At 36.1% G+C, this 25,317-nt stretch overlaps 1 protein-coding gene across 1 annotated transcript in view; it reads right to left on the minus strand.

Annotated features, from left to right (window-relative positions):
* Positions 1-713: 713 nt before the first annotated feature.
* LOC107031424 (N-terminal acetyltransferase B complex auxiliary subunit NAA25) overlaps positions 714-25,317 on the minus strand; it is a 44,711-nt gene continuing 20,107 nt past the window's right edge. The window contains exons 10-18 of the mRNA XM_015232784.2: positions 24,735-24,865; positions 23,158-23,234; positions 8,703-8,777; positions 8,358-8,550; positions 5,785-5,904; positions 5,228-5,366; positions 5,042-5,082; positions 2,771-3,034; positions 714-1,591 (exon numbers count right to left, since the gene is read on the minus strand). Of these exons, the coding sequence (XP_015088270.1) occupies positions 905-1,591; positions 2,771-3,034; positions 5,042-5,082; positions 5,228-5,366; positions 5,785-5,904; positions 8,358-8,550; positions 8,703-8,777; positions 23,158-23,234; positions 24,735-24,865 (1,727 nt within the window). The 3' untranslated portion in view covers positions 714-904. The remainder of the gene's footprint in view (positions 1,592-2,770; positions 3,035-5,041; positions 5,083-5,227; positions 5,367-5,784; positions 5,905-8,357; positions 8,551-8,702; positions 8,778-23,157; positions 23,235-24,734; positions 24,866-25,317) is intronic.

Consider the following 25,317-nt stretch of genomic DNA (forward strand, 5'->3'; position numbering starts at 1 on the left):
AAGAAAGTAACTACTATAAGAGAATTGGGAGTTTGTAACTAAGATTAACTAACTACATTGTTTATAACAATAGAGAGGCCAAACACAAATAAATCTTATACTAACCATTCATTCAAGTGTGTTCAATGCACAAAATAATCGAATATATTAGTTTCCTAAAGACATTCAGCCCAACTAAGAGAATATCACCCCAAGTCCTTTTGAAGCATTTGAAAGCCAAATTAATTTGTTTATCTATCAAAGTTTGAAGTAAACTATATCCTTTAAATCTCAACTTATTACATGATTGTTGGTAGCACCAAATCCCTGTTAATGAACAATATCCTAATTTTGTACCTTTATGATCAAGCAAGTCAGAGTACGGGTGATTTTCTTGAGTCAGAGTGGACCCTTGAGGTGTGATGTTGAAGAAGAATTTTGAAAAATCTTTTCCACTTTCTCCTTTTAGGCAAGTGTTTTTCCTTACATTTAAAAAACTAAAAGTTAATCTGAAAAATATTTAAATCTGAGAAAAAGATTTGAAATGTTTGATAACTTCCACCGAGGTCATTGGGTGGTTTAACGACTAACAACAATGCTAGGAAATTATATGAGTGCTCTCTCTTTGTAGAGTGACATGAATCAATCGTCTATCCTTCCATCCTCTTTTATATTTTTGCACCAAAATCAACCAGCAGCCAGTCAAATCCTTTGTACAAAAAGCAAACATTACATTTCGGCTAAACAAATAAGATACTCGGGAAAATGAATTTCATGTTTATTGTACATAAAATTGAAAGATGAAATGAAAATTTGGAGCAACGTTAGATGAGTCTACTAGGGAAAAGACAATAGCTAGAAATTAAAAACAAGAAAATCACTTGGAATTCCCCTCCACAAAAAAATCAAATATTTCCCCAGCCAGCTATAATTGAGCTTTCAGTTCCTTCACTGATTTGATTTTTGAATCACAAATTCTAAGGAAATTAGATAAAGAAGTTCGCTGACTAGTAATGATTTTTCTAGTAATATCAACAGGACTCCAAGACTGCAATGCTCCAGTGATCACATCACCAAGACCTTTATCAATTGTTGAAGACGAGGTTAAAGTTTCAATAACACGGTAGACCTTCCAGGGTCCTAACTCTCCATCTCTTTTGAGTGATGAAAGTATACTTTCCGATTTGTCATTGTCTGACTTGCTCATTTGTTGATTTAGCCAGTCTCTAACCAGCTCTATAGTCTCACATACACAACGGATTGAATCCTGTACTTCTTGACACAACTCAATGTTACACTGCTCCGAAGGTCCACCTTTCTTTTTTCTCTTTCCTGAAGGCAATAATGACCTGGCACAACACTGAATCACCATAATATGCCAAGCTAAAGGTTCAGTTACCAATAGCACCAAATGAGGAAGATCACATCCGGGTGATGACTCTGGTGCTCCCATTGATCTCACTTTATCCAGGATACACTTCTTCAGAATCAAATTCACAAGCCATGTAGTACCATGCTTATTTGAATCTCTATCTACTTCATGAGAATAAAGATTCCAAGCATTTAAAAATACAACAAAGTTCATCCAATCAATCAGATTGCAGCTCCATGCCTGTAATGAAGGTGACCAAACATACAAAAATTTAGTCTATCACAAAAACTCACAGTTTAACAGTTGATACCAGATAGTAAATAAGGAAAGTCTGGGACGAAATGACCTAGAAATATCATTCTTTATGCCTAAGATAGTTGCGAGCTGCATCAAAAAATCAATGCTAATCCTTCAATGCAACGTGATTATTCTTTTACAACTGATATAAGCAATTCTTTTCTCTTCTGTTGTATTCCAACTGTCCAACTGGAACAATATGCAACTTTCCATGCATTTTTTGCAGCTTTAAATTATAAACAGCATACTAACAAAAATCAACCAACTTTACATCAACAGAAAGTTTCTCCCCTCTCATAAGTGTGACCATCTGAGTAACATAATTATCCACAAGAAGTGCTACTGTGATATGGTCAGGCCCCATTGTATATTTTTGCCTACATTGAAATCAGTTTCAATATGCTATATATCTAGGCTGTGTTTTCATACTTGATTATCATAGCCTTTAACCTTTTCATTGTCTATTTATAGTGATGACTGATGTATGTACCAGCTTTAAGAAGTATTATAGTCGCTTCAGTTTTTACTCTCATGCTCCCAAGAACATGCACCCTAGATATACTTCAAAACAGCTGGAAATTTCTGGGTTACTCCATCCCCAATCAAGCATAATGCAAATAATCATTCTAGTATCTACCTCGGAATGTAGGGAAAAACTGAAAAAAACAGAAATGTTCAAAACGTTGTATGGAACTAAACCTCTAGCTTTTATGCATTCGGAAACGACCGTATTATTACTAAAAGTTAATGTTGAACACCAAACAAATAAAAAGTTTATTCGAGACCAAGCCTCTTTGAAATCTCAGTAGATGTAAGTTCTGAAATTTCAATTTGAGGAATGCAGTAATGCACCTCGTCTATTTCTTCGGTGAATGACCCATTTCTATGTTGAACTTGTACAGTTAGGAATTCTAATTCTCCTTGAAGACTATCCCAGCCATTACAATGATGTGAAGAGATAACAAATAACAACAAAATTCATGATAATGACTCCACAAGTATGCTTCTATTATCATAATTGAAGCAAGAAACAAAGAACAAAAAGTACTTTAACAAACAAAAAAATAATAGCTTTGGAAACATCCTCAGTTTCTCACAGAGTATGAACACAAAAGAATTTACCTCTGCATCCTTAAGACCACTCGAAATATCAAAAGCCATCCCTACAGCATCCTGGAAGGATAATCCCAAGATATTGGCATACCGCTCGAGTAACAATCTCAGCTCCGATGATAGCTTAGGATCAAACACAGAACCATTTGCTTCAACATTTCCCTTGACAGATGATGATGCACATTGAATCGAGAGAAAGACAAGTCTTGGTAAAAGGGACCTCTTCTCAATTGTATTAACCAATTTAGCTTGAGACCGTTTGATTTGATCATCCTGCAATTACGAAGTGATGAATTTTTTTCCCACAAGCTTAACATTAGGAAGACGTTTTGCATGAATTTCATACATAAAGAAGAATAATCAAAACTATAAAAATAAGAAAATTGAACAGGGGGCTCAAATAACAAGACTACTTCAGTGATTGAACTATTGTTATGCAATTCCAAACCGTAGCTGACAAAGAAAAATTCACTTATACATATAAAATAACATGTGTGATGTAATGTATAACCTTCAACTAGCCAACTCAACTCCAGACACCATGGGAACTAAGAAAGCTGACTGTTGGTTTAATTCACTAGCGTCATAAAATCTTGATTTAAGCGGTAAAAATATCTAGAATTTCAAGTTGTATCAGTCCAATGTTGTTTCAGTTTCATACTATTTAGCTATCTAATTTGTCCATTGACTTTTATGTTCTACAAATCCAAAATCATCTTAGGTAGCTTATGTTCACATGGAAAAGTAAAGGAAGTGCATGAAACTCTCTTGTCCTTTTTGTAGAAATGGTGGTGGCCATGCCAACTTCCAGGCATCTCAATTATTGCATTGGGTACCTGCTACCTCCTACTAGTAAGGGTACCAAGTAATTGTCCACCAAAACTTACGTAAATGGCACGAAATTACCGAGTGCTTTTCTTTCTTAGGATTTGAAACTTCATGAACTACTTTTATGCATACAAATATGTATGCAATATAATCCCACAAGTGGGGTCTGGGTGGGGTGTGATATATGCAGACCTTACCCCAACCTTTGTTGGCAGAGAGAGGGTGTTTCCTATAGACCCTTGGCTTAAAAGAAGTTTGATCAAAACAAGATTGAAAGAAAAATATCGACAATAAAATAGCAAGATACAAAGCAAATGAAGCAGTACGTAGTGAAAATGAAGAATATGATACGATCTGACTACTAACAAATATAATAATAAGGATAAGAGGAGACTGACCACATAAAAATATGACCACGCTCTACTACCTGCAACTATCCTTAATCCTTGACCTCCATACATTCCTAGCTACTGTCATGTCCACAGTAAGCTGAAGCTGTCACGTCTAATCACATCTCCCCAATTTATATCCGGCCTACCTCTACCCCTACTAAAACCTGCTATAGACAATTTCTCACACATCCTCACTGGGGCATCTGCGCACCACACACCTACTCATCACATGTCTGAACCGACTACTTTTTTGTAGAGACAACAAACATTGTTGGAAGGAAAATGTGAAGCATCAGAATCAAGAATTTCATTTTGCTATCTCAAAGCTCTTCCTTTAAGCATTATTCCTCAATATAGAAACCAACTCCTACTGACATGTAATGTTGGATATGTTAACTCTAGTACAATCCCTGCTTATAATATTCTCTTATATAATAAAAGGGAGTTAAGCAGCTTAACCAGGCAGGAGGTCAACATGCCTTCCTGGCAACTTTAGAGGATAATTTGGTAATTTCAAAAAACATGGAAGCATATCATTGGTCTAGCAAATACTAATATTGTCTATTTATGGTATACTTTTGAGATGTAATGGCAAAATTGCCCATCACACTCATTAAAAATAGGGAACGCAAGCGTAATATCGTAAATCGCAATAGAAATTAGTGTTAGAAAGTTGAAACTCGAGAGAGGTCTCTAAAAATCACTATAACTAATCTTGACACAATTGTAACCAAAGGTGTGGGCTAGTGGTTAATCTAGTGGGTTGAGAACTGTTAAGGTTTCAGGTTCAAATTGTAGCAGCTGAGACAAAAATTCTAATGATGGTTTCTTCCCATCTTTCTTAACCCTGGTAGTCGGAGTTACCTGGTACCTGTTGCCAGTTGGGGTGGCAAGTTTCCCCGCTAATTAGTGAGGTGTGTGCAAGTTGGCCCTAACACCACAGTTAACAAAGAAAAAATCTCGACCCACCTTTAAAAAATTTAATCTTGAAATGAACTCTTGTACATCCCTTTGAATAAACAACAAATTAGTGTATACAATATGAAAGAGAAATTCATACCAAGGTTTGTCCGGTGCAATAAGCTACTCCTTCAAATGGCTCTGCACACAAAGACAAGCAGTTATTTAAAACATATGCAGTAAAACATTGGAAGAAAATGTACTACAGCAAGGCTGATAAAAATTTATTCACACTAGAAACATCAAATTGTCCCAAATTATATGAACAGGTGCATCATATACTAACCTAAAAGATAATTTTTGTCATAAGTTGGTGTCCACCAGGGCCGCAGCTGCAATTCTTCATTGAAGGTCAATGATTTGGTTCCAATTTCATCTGTGAGTTCAAGAAACTGAACTCCTTGTTTCAAGCTTTCAAGAATGCCCTAAGCAATCCCAAAATGAAAATTTGTCACTGACAAATTACAGTAGAATACAATTTAAATACCCCAACCCTCGGAAGTTTTCAGTTACGGAAGCACAGTTGTGTATACCTTCCTACCTTTCAATTATTTGAATATTTCATAATACCACATCTGATAGCAAGTATCTTAAAAACAATAGCATTGACCAACTTGACAATTATCTATTTTTGCAGAAAATTAAAAGTAAAGAACCATAAGTGCTAATGACTAAATTATGTTATCTATAATCAACTGAAGCTAAATTTAAAAGATAACAAAGAAAAAAGTCAAGGGGAAAGAGAAGAGTATGCACATTCCTCCTTTTAACCAAATGTTTCAAGTTTGACAGATCTATCAATAATTTAGAAGAAAAACGTGAACTGACAAGGAAAACGGTTACCTCCCCTTCTTCAATATTATTTGCTTTCTGCTTTAACTGCAGAATGGATATTTCAATCTTTGCCATCAAATACTGGCTAGATTGTTGCAATCGCTCCTTGAATTGAACAAACTCAATAACCTAGAAAAGTTCACAGATGAAGATTTTGTTACCATTGGGCTAGCTCATTGTATGATTACTAATTTATCTTTTCGTTCACAAAGGGAACCATTAGTATTTGAAATGATCCTAAGAGAGAATCGTCATGATAATCAATGTAAGTTTCTACAGCAGAAAATAAATAATTGCTCCAAAAAATACCCACTCAAGACTCACTTCGCGAGAACTAAGTTGTCCAGAAACAGTTAAAAGTTCTTCCTGTTAGCCTCTTTCCTCACTTGCTATAACAAGAGAGGTTTACAACAGTGGGGAAAAAGCAATTACCAAACCACATCTGCGCAAAATTCGCTCGAATCTCTTAAAAAGACCTTAACCTTATTTTACTTTACTTACTTTGTAAGAAGGTTATAGACTATACAAATAAAGGTAAGAGAATTCATGTACCATTTTAGGAAATAGGTACTTCACAAGTTCACTGACTAGCTATCTACCTCCAGCAGGCTTACCTTCGGCTAAAAGACTACTTCCTATATTGACGCAGGATTCCTACACTAATATAAGATGCTGCTTTCCTTCTTCTAATGTAGAGAGCAACAGAAAGCAAAGAACAAGAGGAATCTCAGTGAGACTAAGAGCCTGTTTGGCATTATTGTTTGGAGGCCAAAAGTTCTTTGTTTTTAAGAAAAAAAGCACATTTTTTAAAAAATAAAGCTTTTGGCAAATCCTTAAAACTTCTTTTAAATGGAAGCAAAAACTGAGGAAGAAGTTAAAAAATTTTGCTGCTTAAAAAAACCAGAAGAGTTTTTTAACACTAAAATATATCTTTCATATAAACATATTTACCAATACATCTCTTATTAATTAATTAGCATATCTCATAAGTTAGGTTAAGTTTCATACATGAATTTTATTATTTATTTTTATATAATAATTTTTTTTATTTTACTTGATATATTATTTTATGTATTATTTTACAGAATTGGAAATAAAGGTAAAAACAATATTTTTGCAGGATTGAAATATGTTGAATGTTTTTTAAAAAACAGTATCATTTTTGGTATCTAGTGATTTAATTTATGATATCATTTTTAGCATGTAGTCATTTAATTTGTGATATCATTTTCCATATGAAGTGATTTAATTTGTTGAATGGTTTTTAAGTTTATTTTGCTTGATATTTTTAATTATATTTAAATCACCATGTGAATATTATATTAGTATTTAATTTATTTATACATCTATATATGTATAATATTAATTAGAAATTTGAATATCTACATTTTAATTTAATTCAAATAAAAAATGAAATCAAAATTTTTGTAATAGATATTTAAAATATTTCTCTCTATAAAATAATCTTAATACTAAAAGTACAATTATCTTGCCCTTTTTCATAATTTGACTCTAAAAACATTTTTTAAAAATCTTAGTCAAACAATTTGCTTATCAAAAGCACTTTTCAAATGAATTAGCTAAACAAGAATTGCTTTTTTCAAAAACACTTCTCTGAAAAGCTATTTTTAAAGAAGTGCTTCCAAAAATAAGCAGTTTTTAGCAGCAATGCCAAACAGGCTTTAAAAAGGTGATGGAACACGCACACATGTTATACCCTCCAAAATGATAGCAACTAGATCACAAGTATAAATCTATTCATTTAAACCTCATGAAAAACAGTTCCATAAATATTAAGAACTAAACTAAGAACAGGTCAGCAATTAGTAGAATGTAAGACGTAAAATATCTGATATCTATCGTGTGGTATAAATTAACCTGGCCATGTTGCACTCTCGCCAACAGTATAGTCGCTTATTGCCTTTCAGCAACAGCATGCCAAAATATCTTTATATCTGATATTTTGACATGCATTCATAACAGGCCAAGTCGTACTCTCACCAATAGCATACAACTAGCCAAGTTGTGCTCTCATCATTCTCATCAGAGCTTTGTATAAAGAGAGAGACACGGAGGGAAGATTTAGGATGGAAAAAAGAGAGCAATCTAAGACAAAAGGTGACAAGAAAAAAGGGACAACTTTCTAAGTCTCTAGGAAATAATCAGATTTTATCATGACGGGTATTCCAGCATCATGCAGCAGAAGCCTAGCATCTGCTCCTCTACCTATTAAGAGACAATTAATATAAAGTTATCATTTAAAGCACAGTGTACAAACAAGAATCTGCCAAGATGAAAAGTTTAACAACAGGTATGGCTTAGATTGCACGCTAGAAACTTCAGCATTTTTGGAACTTGGATTACAACGTCAATTTGCCTTCAGAATGTTTGATAATTTATTTTTTACAACTAATGTTGGATAATTTTTTAAGTATTTAGTTTCAACATTAGAAAAAAATGCATACTCTTAAAGCTGAGATCTATTCTACTTGAACAAAAAGAACCCACCCTAACACAGCTTGAACTGGGTGCTAAATTTAGAACTGCAAACGCCAAAGGTATGATATTCGTAGGTCACTTACTTTAGAATAACTTCGATGACGATAGGCAAGAAATGTAAGATCAGCAGATTCCCTAAAGTGATCATCCATGAATCTTAAATAATCCCTCAAAATATCTGTTGAATCAGACCACAATGGTGAGGCTAACATCTGTGGCAAAATGTGGTGTGATACAGTTTCCAACAATATGTTCTTCACGTCCAGTGTTTTATACCTACATAGGAAGAGGAGAACTATTACCATATAAGACAGAGAAGTGTAAACAATGAAATCCCAGAGAACTGATTTCCAAAAAGACAGAAACAAAATGAAATACAAACATGTAATGAGCTGATTTCTGGGGACAAAAAGGAAACTAATTCTTACCATTCATACGCCAAAGGAAGAGAATTCCAATAAGAGTACAAATGCAGCAGCAAAATCTTGTACTGTGAAACATGTCTGTCAACCATGCCCCATAGATATCACACATCATGAAAAAAAAAATTAAAGAAAAGACAAGCACTTAAAAGATTCAAGTATCACGAAGGATTATCAAAATTCAAATCAGCATAGTTCTATAATTATATGATAAGGAACTAAAGATTTAATAGCATATGAATTCAATAACTGTAACTCTATATATGTAGAGAAGTAATAGTAAAAACTCATTACAAATTTTACAGTAAAAGATGGGTAAATTAAAGCTTCAGGCTTCCTGCAGTAGTTTAAACTTGTGCCACATGTGCAACAACAACAAAAAATAGTATGGCCTCATTCTCGGCTGCCATCCTCTCTTAATCTGCACAAACTTCCATTTTTTCAATTGGTTAACTTCAAATGCCCCTTCACTTCGTTACCTTGTACGACTGAACTAGTTGGTTTCGCGTTGGTCATAACCCGGTTCGAGAGCCTTCTCTCATAGATTCCCTTCCTCTTTTTGTTAGCAATGCAGGGCCTCAATCAGATGATTTGGACAGCTTATAATGGATGGGTCCAAGGCTTTGGAACTCAGTTAAATACTGGTGATGGTTCTGAAATCATTAATTATATGCAGATGACTCCCTTGTTTTTAGTGAAGCTGAAGTGATCAGATAAGCCATCTTAGGGCAATCCTGGTTATTTTTTAAGCTATTTATGGCTTACATGTGAACTGGTTGCAACTTCTTGCAAGCAACCTAGGATGCCAGGTGGGGATATTTCCAACAAAATATCTGGGGATGGTTTTGGGGAAAAAATACGTCAGTAGAGATATGAAATGAGGTTATTGAGAGATGATAAGAAGTTGGCAAGGTGGAAAATCTAATATTCATCCATAGGTGAATGATTGATACCTACCTATTAAATCAGTGTTGGATGCTCCCCCCACTTATATGATGTCTGTTTTCCCAATCACTAGAGGGGTAGAAAAAATAAGCTCGAAAAGTTGAGGAAGGAGTTTCTTGGCAAAGCAACAAAGAGAACAGAGGCAGCAACCTGGTGAGATGGGATGTATCACTCTTAATAAGAGGCAAGGTGGTATTCGTCATTAAGAATCTGAGGCTACACACAGACGTCCTTTGCAAAAATGGTTATGGAGGTGCAACAAGAAAGTTGTGCCACTGTGCAGATTTCATCATTCAGAAGTATGGATAGGTAAATCAGTGGGACCCTCGGGGTCATTTCTATGTTTTATATGTGATTTTCCTGTTTTGCCCCTTTTCATAGCTTTCTTATAGCTTTTGTGTGATGCAGGGTTGGGTGGCACGCTCCCCGAGGTGTTTGTTGAGTTTGATGCGAGTTTTGAGTTTTGGAAGCTTAATGTTTGAAAGAATTGACTTCAGTCAAAATCCGGAGATTATAACGTCGGATCAAAATTAAGACAGTTCCATCAGCTCCGGAAGGGTCATTTTGGTCGACAGAGATGATTGGTTTGGGCTTCCGTTTAGAGTTGGTGCAATTAGGCCTTTTAGCTTTTGAGTTTAGCCAAAAGTTGATCTTGGGACAGCTTTCTTGGTAAACGTGCTCGAAATCAAATTTCATCAAAACGGTTAGCTCTGAAATGCCGAATTTGATCTAGAATCATCTGTGGTTTGTATCCCGAGGGTGTTGGAGTGAGTTTTAGCTTCTTGGCATTTTGTTGTGTTTCTTTGTATAAGTGTTGAGTTTGATCAACGTTTTGATGAAACACCTTGGATGGCTATTTCGTCGATTCCGTTGAGTCCAGAATGTTGTGTTCAGGTGGTTTGCGTCGTTTGGACTCCGAATGAATTCTGAGAGCTTATTCAATGTTTTGGACATTAGCCTATTTTTCTGAAAGACTTGGTGTCTGGTGCGACAACTTGAGCAAAATCTTGATCGCTTAAGCGACTTAGAGGACGCTTAAGCCATGGGCACTTGAGGGGTGTGGGTCGCTTAAACTACCAGCCCTTGGATTTTGCGAACGCTACTTAAGCGAACAAGTGGCCACTTAAGCAAAGAGCGCCTCTTAGGCGGGCTCCACTTTTGCAAACATTTGGCTGCTTTTGCGAATATCGCTGGGACTAAAATCCCATTCTTCCCCCCCTTATTCCCAAAAAGAACCCTCTTGGGTAGGAGCTCAGCCTTGGAGGTTTTGGAGTATTTCTCGTCCATTTTTAACCATTCAAAAGTAGTTTTATTCATCTCCCTCTCCTCTATGCTTTTAAATCTTTAATTTTGTAATTTGAACTTGTTTCCGACCTCAAATTCCCTTCTATCTAAAATTTAAATTTAAAGTAAGGTTATTTGGTCATTTGAGGTCTGGACTGAGTCCCGTTTTCACCCATCTTCAGGCATGTAATCTTCATTTCAAGAAGGATAGTAGGACGATTTCCTTTTAGTAATTTTATTTCTTCAATTCGAGGATCAAATTTTTACCCAATTCCAATACAAATTTCAGGTCAGAGATATACGTACCATTGGGCCCGTGATAACTTGCTCTTTGTGTTCTTGATAGCTTGGAAGCAATCCAAGGCTCTCCGTCAGGGAAAAGCACCAAAGTTTTTCTTGTGTGATTTTCAACCTCGAGATAGGTTATGGCTTCCTTTTCTTAGACATGGCTTAGTTAGATTGATTATATTTGGGTAGTATTTGCATGATTTAGGTTGAACCCTTAGGTTGTGTTGAGTTCTATTGATCCTTCAACAATTATGGTCGTAGGTTGGATTGGTCAACTTAAGCATTAGTCGGAGAGGCCATAGGTTAGGTGATCCTTGTACTATGTTGCTTTGACTCTTCAAAAATGTCAATGAGTGAGTATCGAACTCCCAAAAAGTGGTGTATTTTTGGAGAATCCGACACGGGTCCGATATCAAAACTGAAGAGTCCACGCAACTATGTCCTTGTATGAGTAGTATCCTTAGACTTTGCTTCTAGGTGACTGAAACTTAGGATTGTGTGGTGTTTGATTGGTTTGGTTGGTTTGATTGATGGTATGGATGCTTGAGTTGTGACTTTGGTTGTTTATTAAATTGTTGGACCTGAGGCCCTAAGCTCAAATTGGCAAGAGTTCAAGGTTAGTACTATTGTGATGTGACGGTTATTCTTCCAATTCTATGTGTATGACATGATTTGGTTGTGATAATGCTTCTAAGGAGTTTCTACATGATTGACTGTTGGCAAAAATGACTTGGTTTGTAAAAAAGAAGTAAATTGTAATGAGTTGGAAGTTCTTGAGACTTGTTTTGAATAAAAAGAGGTAAAAAGGCCCCTTTTACTTGATTTTCTGCACCTTTCGACTGCTTTTTACACTGATGAGGTCGATGTATCATTCCGAGCAGCCCATTGGCTTAGGCTCGAGCTATAGTATACTACTTATATTCACATTTTCTATAAGCTCATAGTATCATCCCAGGCGGCACGTTGATACAGATATTCGGGGTACAGATAAGCTCAACGAGTTATCTCGGGCGGACCATGATACATTTATCCAAGTTACTGCATGGTTCAATTTGAATCCTGAAAGATACTTGTATTGGCCTTGGAAGATCATTTGCAAAGCTAAAGTTTCAGTAAAGATATTATGTTTTGTTGGTTGGTGGTAAGTGTAAAGGTATGACACATGGGTCTAACTCAACCCCAAAATCTAGTGCATGAGGAGAGAATTGTCACTAATCCATTCCCCAACTAATGTGGGACTGTTACCCACTCTAACACGCCCCTTCACGCCCACACCTAATTGGGACGTGAACTAGGATCCCAAACGGGGATGAACCTCGCTCTAAAACCATGAAAAGGTATGGCACATGGCCGAACTCAACGCCATAAAGCTAGCTCATACGAGGAGGATTGTCAAAATCCATATAAGTAGACCATCCGTCCATTTTCCAACCAACGTGGGACTTTTACCCACTCTAATAGTAAGGAAAGCATGTGTAACTCAACATAAGTTACAAAAGAGAGGACTTCAAATTTGTCCAAGATGTCTATTATGCAGACAAGAAGGTAAAAATAATTAGCAATTTTTCTGCACTGCATTTCAACTACAAATCTGTGGCACATTTTCTTTAGTATATTGGAGTTCAAATGGGTCGAGCCTTGATTCACACTAGAGCTTTTGAGCATTTGGAACAATGTGGGGAGGAGAAACACTGAAGAGGACTGGTGGGGAGATAATTCCTACTTGTATTTAATTGATAGTTTGGAAAGAGAGGAAAACAAAACGCTTTGAAAATACAAGCAATGTCATCCCAAAGTTTATAATAAATTGTCTTGTTTATTCTTCTTTTGGTGAAAGCAAAATTTATGGAGGAAAATAGGAGAATCGATAGAATTGGCAATGCATAAGCTAGAAATTTTTTTGGATAAGAGATCCCTTATACTATTGAATATTTGTAAGTTTGACAACTCAATATCTTTTTGGAAGCTAAATTTTGTTTATATCAATACAAACGGTTACCTATCCAAGAAAAAGAACCTAAGATCATTTTGGGGAAAAAGATTTGAAATATATCTGAACTTTGACCGAAATTGTTCTAACAATCCCAAACTTTGGGCAGGACCTATTACCACCCTTTACTATTTTATAGTGTATTTTAGAGATATATAAGTGTCTATGAGGACATCATAAATATTGCATCATTATAATAGTAACTTCACCACGTGGCACATATATATCTTTAAAATACATTATTAAATCGTGCAGGGGGTAATAGGTCCTCCTAAAGTTTCATATAAGTCTATCACACGCTTTTGCAACTCTCCGTTCCAATTACATGACACACTTTCCGTTTTAGAGAGTCCCAAAATGTTCAATGCCATTCCATTTCCATAAAACTTCGCGTACTTTCAACAATGTGATTCATTAAACTATCCAAGTGTTAACTTTGGGTATAATGTTTTCTCAAGGGGTGTCTATTGGGCGGCCTAGGCTGAATTTGGAAATGTCAAAATGGATTGAGTTAATAAATGGGCGGATCACTAACCCGCTTAAATATTATTTGGGATGAAGCAGTTTGGACTGAAATGAGATTTAAAAGGGGGTCATAATCCAACCCACCAATTTTCTTTTTTTGAGAAGGTAACATTGTGTATATTCATTGAAACCAGTGCTTGGGTTGCACTAAACCATATTTACAGCTGGTCAAAAAGTAAAAAAACTGAATCTGAATCCTAACAGTAACCTAGGATATCTATAATGGATTTAGTGTCCTCTAAATACATTTGCTGACACCAGAAACAAAAAATCCTAATACAATTTAGTTTAATCTTTTGGAGATCACAATTCTTGCTCTCAAAACATCTAGCATTTCTTTCTTTCCAAATAGTCCACCAAATATAGGCTGGGACAATCCTCCATCTATCTCTATCTGCACTCCCACCCCTACTTCTCCCCAATTGTATAAAAGATGTGTGATTCTGTTAGGCATAGCCCAAGCAAAACCCCGGAGACTAATGAAAATCCTCCATAGTTGGGATGTTATTCTGCACTGGAGAAATAGATGATTGACTGTCTCAACCTCTTCCCCACATAAATAGCATTTAGAACACATGGAGAACTTCCTTTTCTTGAGATTTTCATGTGTTAAAATTGCTTCTCTTGACAGAAGCCAAGTGAAACATGACACCTTGGAAGGGATTTTAGGTTTCCAGAAGTGCTTCCAAGGCCAAAGAGAAGGTTGTTGTCCATCTTGATTCAGCAACTTATATGCAGAGTTTACCTTGAATGTGCCTTTGTTAATTCTGCTCCACCATAATCTATCATGTTCATCCCTTGTTCCTGTAAAAGTCTCCAACCTACCAAAAAAATCAATCACGGTCCCAATTTCCCAATCATTGAAATTCCTTCTAAATTGGAAATTCCATCCATGCTGTGTCCAAACCTCAGCTACACTCACTTGTTTATTCACTGCCAAGTCATGCATCTCTGGAAAGATACTTTTCAAGCTAAAGTTGCTCAACCATTTATCCTCCCAAAATGAAGTCTTAATGTCATTTCCTACCCAGATGGTCGTATTGATCTTCAAGAGAGGCCACAAGATTCTGATGGACTTCCATAGGCTTACCCCATATGGTGTAAGTACCTCCTTTGTCATCCACTTGTTCTCTTCTCCATATTTTGCTTGAATTACTTTCCCCAGTATGGTTGAGGCTCTTGAGAATACCTCCATAACCACTTTAGTCTAAGGGCTTTGCTGTGCTTTTTCAAATTCCTTACTCCAAGACCCCCATGTTTCTTCCACCAGAGAACCTTGTTCCACTTGACTAAATGTTTGACAGTGGAATCATTTTCCTCTGTCCCTTTCCATAAGAAATCCCTCCTAATTTTATTAAGTATTTGTATCACCCCGTTAGGAATAGGGAAGATGGACATCATGTAAGTAGGTAAGGCATCCAAAACTAAATTAATGAGAGCGACTCTACCTCCCACGGAGATATATTGAGATTTCCATCTAGTAAGCTTTTTCTCACACTTTTCAATCCCTGGGTTCCAAATGTTCAAAGACTTTGATTTGGCTCCTAAGGGCGTGCCCAGATAAATGGTAGGCAAAGAACCTACTTCCCCTCCCAAAATCCAAGGCAGTTCCTCCATATTAGAAACATTATTAATAGGATACAACTGACTCTTTCTCCAGTTGATATGCAAATCTGAAACTCCTTCAAACAACACCAAGATTTATCTTAAAACCAATAGTTGTCCCACATTAGCATCACAAAATATTAAGGTGTCATCTGCATACTGTAAATGAGTGATTTCCATGTTGCCATTTGATATTGAGGTTTGAGTTGTGGCTACCTCAAAACCCCTGAGGAATTCGTTCTCTCTAGCCACCTTTATATGTTATTTAGGCCCTCCATAACAAGAATAAAAAGGAAAGGAGATAGGGGATCTCCCTGCCTCAGTCCCCTTTGAGCGGTGCACTATTTATAAGGACTGAGAATCTGACACTAGAGATGCAATACTTGATCCACTGAATCCACCTCCTTCCAAAATCCATACATGCAAACATCTTCAATAAAAACTTCCAGTTCACATGGTTATATGCCTTTTCTATGTCCAGTTTGCACAAAATTCCTGCCTTTCCTTGGGTAATTCTTGAATCTACTACTTCATTAGCAATTAGAATGGCATCCATTATTTGTCAATTTTTAATGAATGTCATCTGTTGAGCATCCACTTGCTTGTCAACCACTTTCTTCAGCCTTTCAGTCAGCACTTTGGATAACAACTTATATACACTTACGATGAGGTTGATGGGCCTAAAATCTCTCAGTTCCTTGGCACCATTCTTCTTTGGGATCAAAGCAATGTAGGTGGCATTAAAGCCCTTCTCAAAGATATTGTGAGAATGGAAATTCTTAAAGGTATCCATGATATCCTTCTTCACTACATCCCAACACTTGATAAAAATAAACCCATTGTGTAACCATCTGGACCAGGAGCTTTGTCCATGGCACACATCTTCAGACATGCTAGTACTTCTTGCTCCTCAAACTCCATTTGTAACAGTTGCTTTTCAGCTTCAGTGACCATTGGACAGTTGATTAGGTTGCTGGAAGGTCTTCTATATGAGGTTTCTGAAAAACGCTTATGATAAAAACCAATAATCTCCCCTTTAATTCTCTCTGGATCCTTCACTATTTCATCTTGATTTATCAGTTGATCAATGTTGTTGCATCTTTTGTGTGCATTGGCCACTTTGTGGAAATACTTGGTATTTTTGTCCCCCTCTTTCAGCCACAAAGCTCTTGATCTTTGTCTCTATGCTACTCTTCATTTTTAAGATGTTCTTCATAGTTCATAATCAAAGATGCCTTCACTGTTGATTCTTCTTCTGTTAGGACGTTATTTTCCATTACCGCATCCAGCCTTAGGATTTGGACCTTTTGTAACCCAAGGTTGCCCAAGCTGGTTCTACTCCACTCCTTCAGTTTGCCTTTTAGGCGCTTGAGCTTACACCCAAGGATATAATCAGGCTTACCAATGAATACAAAAGACTCCCACCATTCTCTAATTTTTTCCACAAAACCCTCCGTGTTGCTCCAATTATCAAACTTGAAATAGGATTTGTTTTGCTCCAAAGCTCCACATTGTAGAGCAATGAGACTGTGATCTGAGCACAATCTCTGTAACACCACTTGTTTAATTCTGCTAAAGTTGGCATCCCACTCCTTGGAAATTAAAATCCTATCAATTCTAGAAGCAACTATTGTCCCTTTTAAACCAAGTGTAGTTACCCCCTACCAATTGTAAGTCCACCAAGTCCATATCTTCAATAAAGTTAGAGAACTCTATCATACATAGAGTTCTCCTTTTGCAATTTCTCTTTTCTGATGGATATCTTATGATGTTGAAATCTCCACACACTTCCCCCAAGGTCCCTCAAAAAGACTTCTAACAGCACCTATTTCCTCCCAAACATGCTCTCTCTCAACTCTACCATTAGGAGCATAGACTCCTGTTATGTAGCAATTGAAATCCTGAAACACTGCCTCAAACTTGTAGGTGAAGGTGTGGGAACCTGTTTCCAGCACTTCCCTTTCCATGATCTACTGCCCCATAACATCAAAATGCCCCCCCTAGGACCACTTGCTTGTAAACAAGCATACTTAACCCATCTACCACCCCAAATCTCTTTTATTATATCATGGATCTCCCCTCTAACTTTGACTATTGTAGACATACAATGTTAGCCTTCCAGTTGGAGATTGAACTCTTCACAAATCTCCTTTTATCCCCACTATTTAATCCCCTAACATTCCAGAACACAAGTTTTACATTGATTGTAAAACTGTCCTCTTTCCCCCTCTCTCTCTTCCCTCACATTTGAAATTAATATCAAAAGAAGTTAGCCTTTTCAATTCCTGAACCCCCTTGTACCTAGGCCTTTTGCTAATAGAATCACTTTCCATCTCCCTAGCTTGTCTGCAACTGTCTATTTGCATAAGTAGCTCCAGATATTCCTCCTCATGCCCTTGAAAATCCACACCAAACATTTTTCCAAGCTTGATAAGATTTTGTCTTACCCACATAGATGTCTCCTTCTCTTTTTGTACTGCGGAGTTCATATCATTTTGTATGGGATGTGCATCCTCTACCACCCACTCCTTAATTTGTTTGTCAGTCTGCATGCTTGATTTGACATTTTGATCCTTCTGAATTTCCAGAAATAAATCTGGTTTATCACCGGTAACCTCCATCGCCATCGTTTTGGGGGGATTCAAAGCATCTCCTGAGTTTATAATTGAGTTCCCATGTTCTACGTGCCCTTCTTTTATTGTAGTATCATGTTGTAGAAGAGTGCTCTTAAGAACTGGAGCATGGTCCTCTATTTCAAAGCATAAAGGATCAATAAAGGCTACCTCACTTGGGCCTGATAAGCCCTTTAAAATGATATTTGCTCTAGCAAGCCCAATTTTTTTTAATATTGCCCAGCCCAAAAAGTTTCTCAAATAGACTTTGGTCTCCACTTCCTTAACACATGAGTGTGGTCTCATTTAAAAAGACTCCAGCTATCTCTAGGAGTCCCATGTGCCCCATCTGCACACCTTCTAACTTTTTCAAAAAGTTTTGTCCTTTCTCTGTAGGAGATAGCTCAATTACCTGTTGTTCCAAAGGCAGTGGCAGGCCTCCAGTTTCTTTGCTACACTCTCCCAGCTCCGGCATGACTAGCTGGTGATTTTCTTCTACCGTCGGCGTCAAGATATGGAATCGAACTTCCTTCTCTACCCAAATTGGGATAAAAAATTTTATCCCGTCTCTCTCAATCGAAATCTCGCTCGGGCAGTTTTTTTTATCTCCACGGATTTCAATTCTTGCCCGCTTCAAATGGTTCTTCAAAACCATTTCCTCCTCAATTTCAACCCATCCTCCACAAAGATTTACAATTTTTGTGAAGATTCTTTGTGACCAGAGTTGTAAAGGTACTCCTAAGCTCTAATCCAGGTGATTTGGCTTTTTAATTGGAATCTTCACATCCTACTACTGGGTTCTACCACTGAAGATTAAATTTGATCTTCTCCCACCTCCACTCCCTCTTATGATTTGTTCTGCCATGTTCCTGTTTGGAAATTCGAAGAGGAACATGTTGTTGGCCATCTCGTAAATGTTGATCCCAAACACTCCTTTCCAAGAGACTGCAATCCATATCCTGAGGTCTGATAAAGAGGGAAGTTGTGTTTCTCCCTCATCAAAAGAGCCCACAATGCACCTCTTGAAAAGTCCAGTGTCTCTTGCCCCTAGTGTCAATGTAACTTGAAAGTTTCCTTCCCTGTACGAGATCTTAGTCTCACCCGAAGTGTTTGATCTCCATTTGCTTTCCCCGGCTGATGTGGCATAAGAGAGGTCCTTCTTAAAAAGTTTGGGTTGTACTGCATTCTTCAGTTGGTGAGAGCATTGAATGAACCTCTTTATCTTAGAGGCTATCAGCTATCTCATCCCACCCAGCATCTATAGCTAACACTAGAACTATTATAGCTACTCTTTCCCAACCAGCAAGAGATAAAATGTTCAAGAATCTACCGTACTCATTCACTTTCCTAGTGCAGAAAGTCCTAGTGAATTTTTCTTTGTATTTCCATCTTCTGATTCCTCTTTCTCTATCCTTGGATGCTTCCTTGAGGACTGTGCAGAGCCATTTCATGATTTTCGCACTCATGGAAGACCTTCTCATCAGTTTGCGGCTTCTCTCGACCCATTCAAACCAAATGTCTCTCCCCACTGTCCATCTTATTATATCGAAAGACTTGAAGCCTACGTTGAAATATATCATGTTTTCCTCCTTCACGGATCAAGAGAGGAAGAGCACTACTAGTGAAAGAAGAAAATAATGAAAAAAAACGAGTTTGGTGAAAAGGCTACCACGGAATGTGGGAGTTGAGAGTAGAAAGAAAGGACATTTCCGGCAAGGAGTTGCTGGAAAGAGAGTTTTCTCTCTCCTATGAAGTAGGGGAAAAGGAGTATTGGGAGTAGCTTCAGGGAGGATTTACTATATTCCTCAATAAGCTCATTATCTGCACTCCAAACCACCAATTTTTACCAAGTTTTAAATTCAATATGAGTTTTCTTATAATTTGTTGACTACCTAATATGAATTTTACCCTTATATTATGATTATAACAAACATATCAAATAAAAAAATTTAGACAAAATGTCTCATGGGCTAAGTTGTGTAAACTCTTTACTTTTTATGCGGCACCCGTGTCGGATTCTGCAAATATAAACTACTTTTGGCAAATCTGACACGCACCCCTTTGACCTTTGTGAAGTGTCCAGACTACATAGCTCATGGATTAATTTGGTTGCATATCAACCATGGGTTGAACTACATGGGTCAAAAATGAGCCCAATCAATAAAATAAGTGGTTTATTAACCCATTCAAACATAATCAGGTAGTATGTTCTAATCAGATGTGACACTATGGCTTTCTCCTAAGTTGCTCAGACTGGAGTCCGGAAGCTCGATACGGGTGCGGATCTAGAGGTTGGTTTCATCAAGATTTAATTTTGAAGATTTGGGGATATGGATATGTGCGTGGAAGTACGTGTGGAGATTCGCCTATATATAATTAATCCATCTAAAGATAGAGATATAAAACCTAAATTATGAGATATTATGTGGAGAACTTGAGAATCTTGGAAGGACATTCAAGGAAAATGAGTGGCATAGAAATTTTTATATTAAAGGTATTCCACTTTCTTCAATTTCACCTTAGCTTTTGTATGGGTTATACAAATCATTATAGATGTCTAGACTCTCTCCATTGATTTTGGTCAAAGTACCCAAAATCGATTGACCAAATCGGACACAGACCACACACTCGCACCCATGTTGTGTCGACACGGATGTGGCACCAAAAGTGAAGAATTCCAGCAACTTAGGTTTTCTCCATAACACTAGCTTCTCAACCATTGCTTTTATATTATTTTCTACTATAATTGAAGTCATAGTTTTAATCTTAGTTTTAATCCAGTAGTTTTAAATAATAAAATTGATTTCTTAGCACTTTTATTGAAATTTGGGAATTTTATTCTAGAATTTCACGTATCTTTCAAATTTTGTCTTTAATCTTTATAATTTTGATTCCGCATTATTATTTTGTTAATTCTAGTGACCCGATTCTTCTCATCAACACAATTATCCAACATAAGTAGCATAGATGGTCCCAGGGAAAACCACTCTTTTGACAGCGTTCACATCACAAAAAGATACAAAACAACCTAGCCCATTCACATGCATCTCATAAAGTTTGACCATTCTATTGTATATATAAAAAGATATTCAAGAGTAATATTCTGCTGGCCAATGGAAAACATAGACCAGCAAAAATGTGCATAAAGCTGAAGTTACTCATTAGACCTCATGACCTGCTTATAGTATCAATTACTCACATGTACATGCATGTGTGTATATATTGTAGATTTGATACAGCTTCAACAAATATTATGGTCCATACGTCTGCTTGCTGATTACTGCACGCTAAATTTAGTTTAATGCAACAAATTATCCTCTGGCTACCATATCTGTGACTTTTGTATCTCTGTGCATTTAAGACCATTACCAAATCTCTCAAATCTAATAGACACTATTGTTAAAATATGAATAGGTATATAGAATTCTACGTAAATTAGAAATAGGAATAGCAATAGTAATAGGAATAATATATAATTTCCTACTTGGTCAAAGATGTTATTTTACTATCTATAAATAGGGTCTCTATGAAATAATGTAGATACAAAATTCAATAATATTTTTTCTCCAATATTTCTCACATGGCATCAGAGCCTCTATGATCTTGGTAGAGAATTAAAGAGCTTTCGTTGTCAGCGGGTGGCAACTACCCATATATACCGCCCGTCTGGCCAACAATTATGTTAGCAAAAGTTGGGTCACCATATATCTTTCAGGTGACTATTTTCTCATGTCTAATATTGTAGCACAGTGTCATCATTTCGGCGATTATTTTTCATATTTAGTTTGTGTAGAATCGTGTCATCTTTCTGGTGACTTTTTTCATATTTAATTTTTGTAGCACCGTTTCGTCATTCCAGTGACTACTTTCTCATATACAATTTGTGTAGCACCGTGCCCTCATTCTGGTGACTACAGTCTCATATCCGATTTGTATAGCACCATTGCATCTTTTCAGTGACTACTTCTTGATATATGATTTGTGTAACATCATTTTTTTCGATGACTACTTTCTTATTTGTGTAGGGGTCGTGTCATCATTCCGAACCTACCCATATAATTTCTCATCTTCGGTAGGGGCTTGTCATCAATTTGACTCTGCCCATATAATTTCCTTTTTTCAATAGGGTTGTGTCGTCAATCCGGCTCTACCCAAATAATTTTTATTATTCAGTACGGTCGTGCCATCATTTTGACCCTACCCATATAATTTTTTCTTTTTCAGTAGGGTCATGCCATCATTTCGAGTTTCTGACCCAACCCATATAATTTTATTTCTCATATTATGACCACTTTCGGTCATCAAAACTAATACTTCGATGTATGAACATGTTTCAGTCCATTTTTTTAGTGACTTTCTTGTTTTTTTAGGAACAACTAACTGAAGTGACTTTCTTGTTTAATATCGTTTATCTATTGATTTCCAAGATGATCCATATATTCATACCATATTTTGAGCACTTTTTGGCGATTGTGCATGGTAATTAAGTCTATATGGAGCAACCACAAAATTTTGTTGCTCAATGGAAGTTTAGTAGCCTTATATGTTGATTGTGTAAGTCACTCTATGGTCTGAAACAGTCTTTTGAAGCTTGGTTTGGAAAGTTCATACCGTGATTTAGGAATTAATCACTTTGTGCTTTATTGACATTTTGCATCAAGTCCAATATTGTATGAGAAGACTAAGCACATTGACATTGACTATCACTTTTGGGAAGTCAAGTGATCAACTTGCACATATCTCACCAAGCACCTCGTCTTTCCTCATATTAATTACATTTGAAACAAGCTATGTACATATGGCTTGTATGCACCAGCTTGACGAGTAGAAAGGAATAGTAATTGTAGTCGGAATAAGAATAATATATTGCTTCCTACTTGGTCAAAGATTGTATTTTAGTGTATATAAATAGGGTCTCTATGTAATAATGTAGATACACAATTCAATAATATTCTTCCCCAATATTTCTCAGTGTCTTGGAGAGGCAACAAGTGCATGTTGTGCAAGACATGACCCTCAAAATTAGAATGAAAATCAAGAACTGGATCCATCAGTCAAGTCTACCATATTAAGGACATTTTATGTAAGTCATCCATCAGTTAACATGGTTTTGCTCTTTTGCACATTCAAGAAAGGCATAAATCTGATCAATGGGTTATTGAATAAGGAATGTGCTAAATTAGAAGCCATATAAGAATTTAAACCGTCTAACCTTCTTACTGTCAAACCAAATTCCAAGATCATAACTGATTCCACCAGATACCCGATGTGCCTAGTACGCCAAAAGAGCTACAGCCAGGGTAAGAAGTTTAATCAGCTAGACAGTTACACAAAGAAAATATAAGAAGACTTCTCCTTGCTATGTCAATGGAAAGTAAGATATTGACTCAAACAATTGGAAATTATGAAAAAACAAATCACCTTATAGTAAAAAGATAAACAAAGCTAAAAGAAACCACTAAAAGACTCAAAGACAGTAAAGGCAATCTCCCAAATATGCTTATTTTGAAAGCACTTCTGCCAAGAAGGACTAACAGAGAAGCTCATGCGGAGAACTGTAGATTGTTTTGGGATAATCCAATTGAGAAGTGCTCTGGTCAGTACTAGAGATAAAGTTTTGTTTATCCCATCTTTTCAAAAGTTATTGAGTGTCAAATTAAGAAAAAAAACATCTACGAGTTCACTTTACATTTCATATAATTTAAATAGATAACTTATCTTAAATAATTATTATAAAAACTTAAGTAAGCTTTTGATTTTACTTAATTAAAATGTAAAAACAACATTGCAAATACATCAAAAAAAAAAAATATAAACTATACTTAAGTCAAAGTAACTTGCGCGGTTTTGAAAAACCAGCCCTTGTAAGAACTTTCCTCGACTTAACACCTCTATTTGGCAAAAAAAGCATGCATAGACACATAGTAAATCGACCATTAGTCATGCTTGTGTGGCATAGATTTAGATATATGACAAAAGTGTGTCAATTACATTTGTAAGGAGCATGGATGTAATGACAAGAAAGAAATTAGAAGACAAGATAAATGTGTGTGACCTCTCTAACTGTTTACTAGAGACATTTTGAAGACATAATCGAGTAAAATAAAAAGTTCTCTCGCTAACAACTTAATCTTTTAGATAAAATAGTCACACACAAGATTTGGTCTTTAATTACTAGAAATCCATTCAAAGGAACATCTTGTAAAATAGAAACTATTAGACATAATATGGTGCACTTCGAAGCTGCAGCTCTACATAATTTATTTTGATGAAGTAATAGATTTCATTAAAGGCATCACGAAAATGCAAATAGTACACAAAAGAGTGCGATCAAAAGTGGGTGTATTGGCTCCATTACAGTGAGTCCTATACTAAAGATAAGGAGCTAACAAAATCCAAAAAGTTGTCAAAGGAGTTTATAGGGGACAAATAACTCCAGCTATTCAACAAATTAAGACACTTGAGTTTGTTTGGATTGGCTTAAGAAAAGTAGCTTCTAAGTCAAACTTAAATGACTTTTATATCAAAAAATAAGAAGTATGGGAGGCCTACTTTTGATTTTTAACTTATTTGAAGTCATTTTAAAGTTATTTTTAGTTTTTTTAACCTTGTCAAACACTTCCTAACTTATTTTAAGTTATTTTTGAATTATTTTATGTTAATTTTTCTATTTGTCAAACACTTGTAGAAGTCAAAAGCGGTCCCTGATGGCTTTCGAGTCACACATAATTGTGATTGTAATAATACATAATGAAAGAGCACTATAATACCATATGGAAAAATACAAACCTGTACCAACAAGTTACATGCCATGGACAAAAGATCTTCACCATACATACTCTCTTGAGCATCCAATTCTTTTGATAGAGGGAGATTTTCACAGAACATTTGTGTCATTTTAACAGCTGTTGTCTCCAGCTCTAAAAAAGAAAATGGCAATACATTAGGAGAACAATCATGCTTGAACAAAAGCAATATGCAACTTATGCACCAAAGATAGGCTGCGCAATAGATGTCATCTTCCTTAAAAAGGACTAAAGTTCATGAAATGATATAATGACCTGAGATGTTAAAGCTTCTTACATTATTAGCGACACATAATGATCGGCCACAAAACAATAGACATTCGAGATAAATAGGCCTCACTCAACAACAAGTTACAAAAAATAATGTTTGCAACTCTATAGAGTTTTCTGTGACGTGGTCATTGATTTTATTAAAGGAAAAAAGTACGAAAAATCATTAAAGTACTTCGTGAAGTACATGTATACAATCTGCACTATAGGTGGAACTTCTTCATTCTTTTTTTAAAAAAAATTGGAAATATATATATATATATATATATATATATATATATATATATATATATATA

This window comes from Solanum pennellii, chromosome 9 (assembly GCF_001406875.1).
Source record: "Solanum pennellii chromosome 9, SPENNV200".
Taxonomy (NCBI): domain Eukaryota; kingdom Viridiplantae; phylum Streptophyta; class Magnoliopsida; order Solanales; family Solanaceae; genus Solanum; species Solanum pennellii.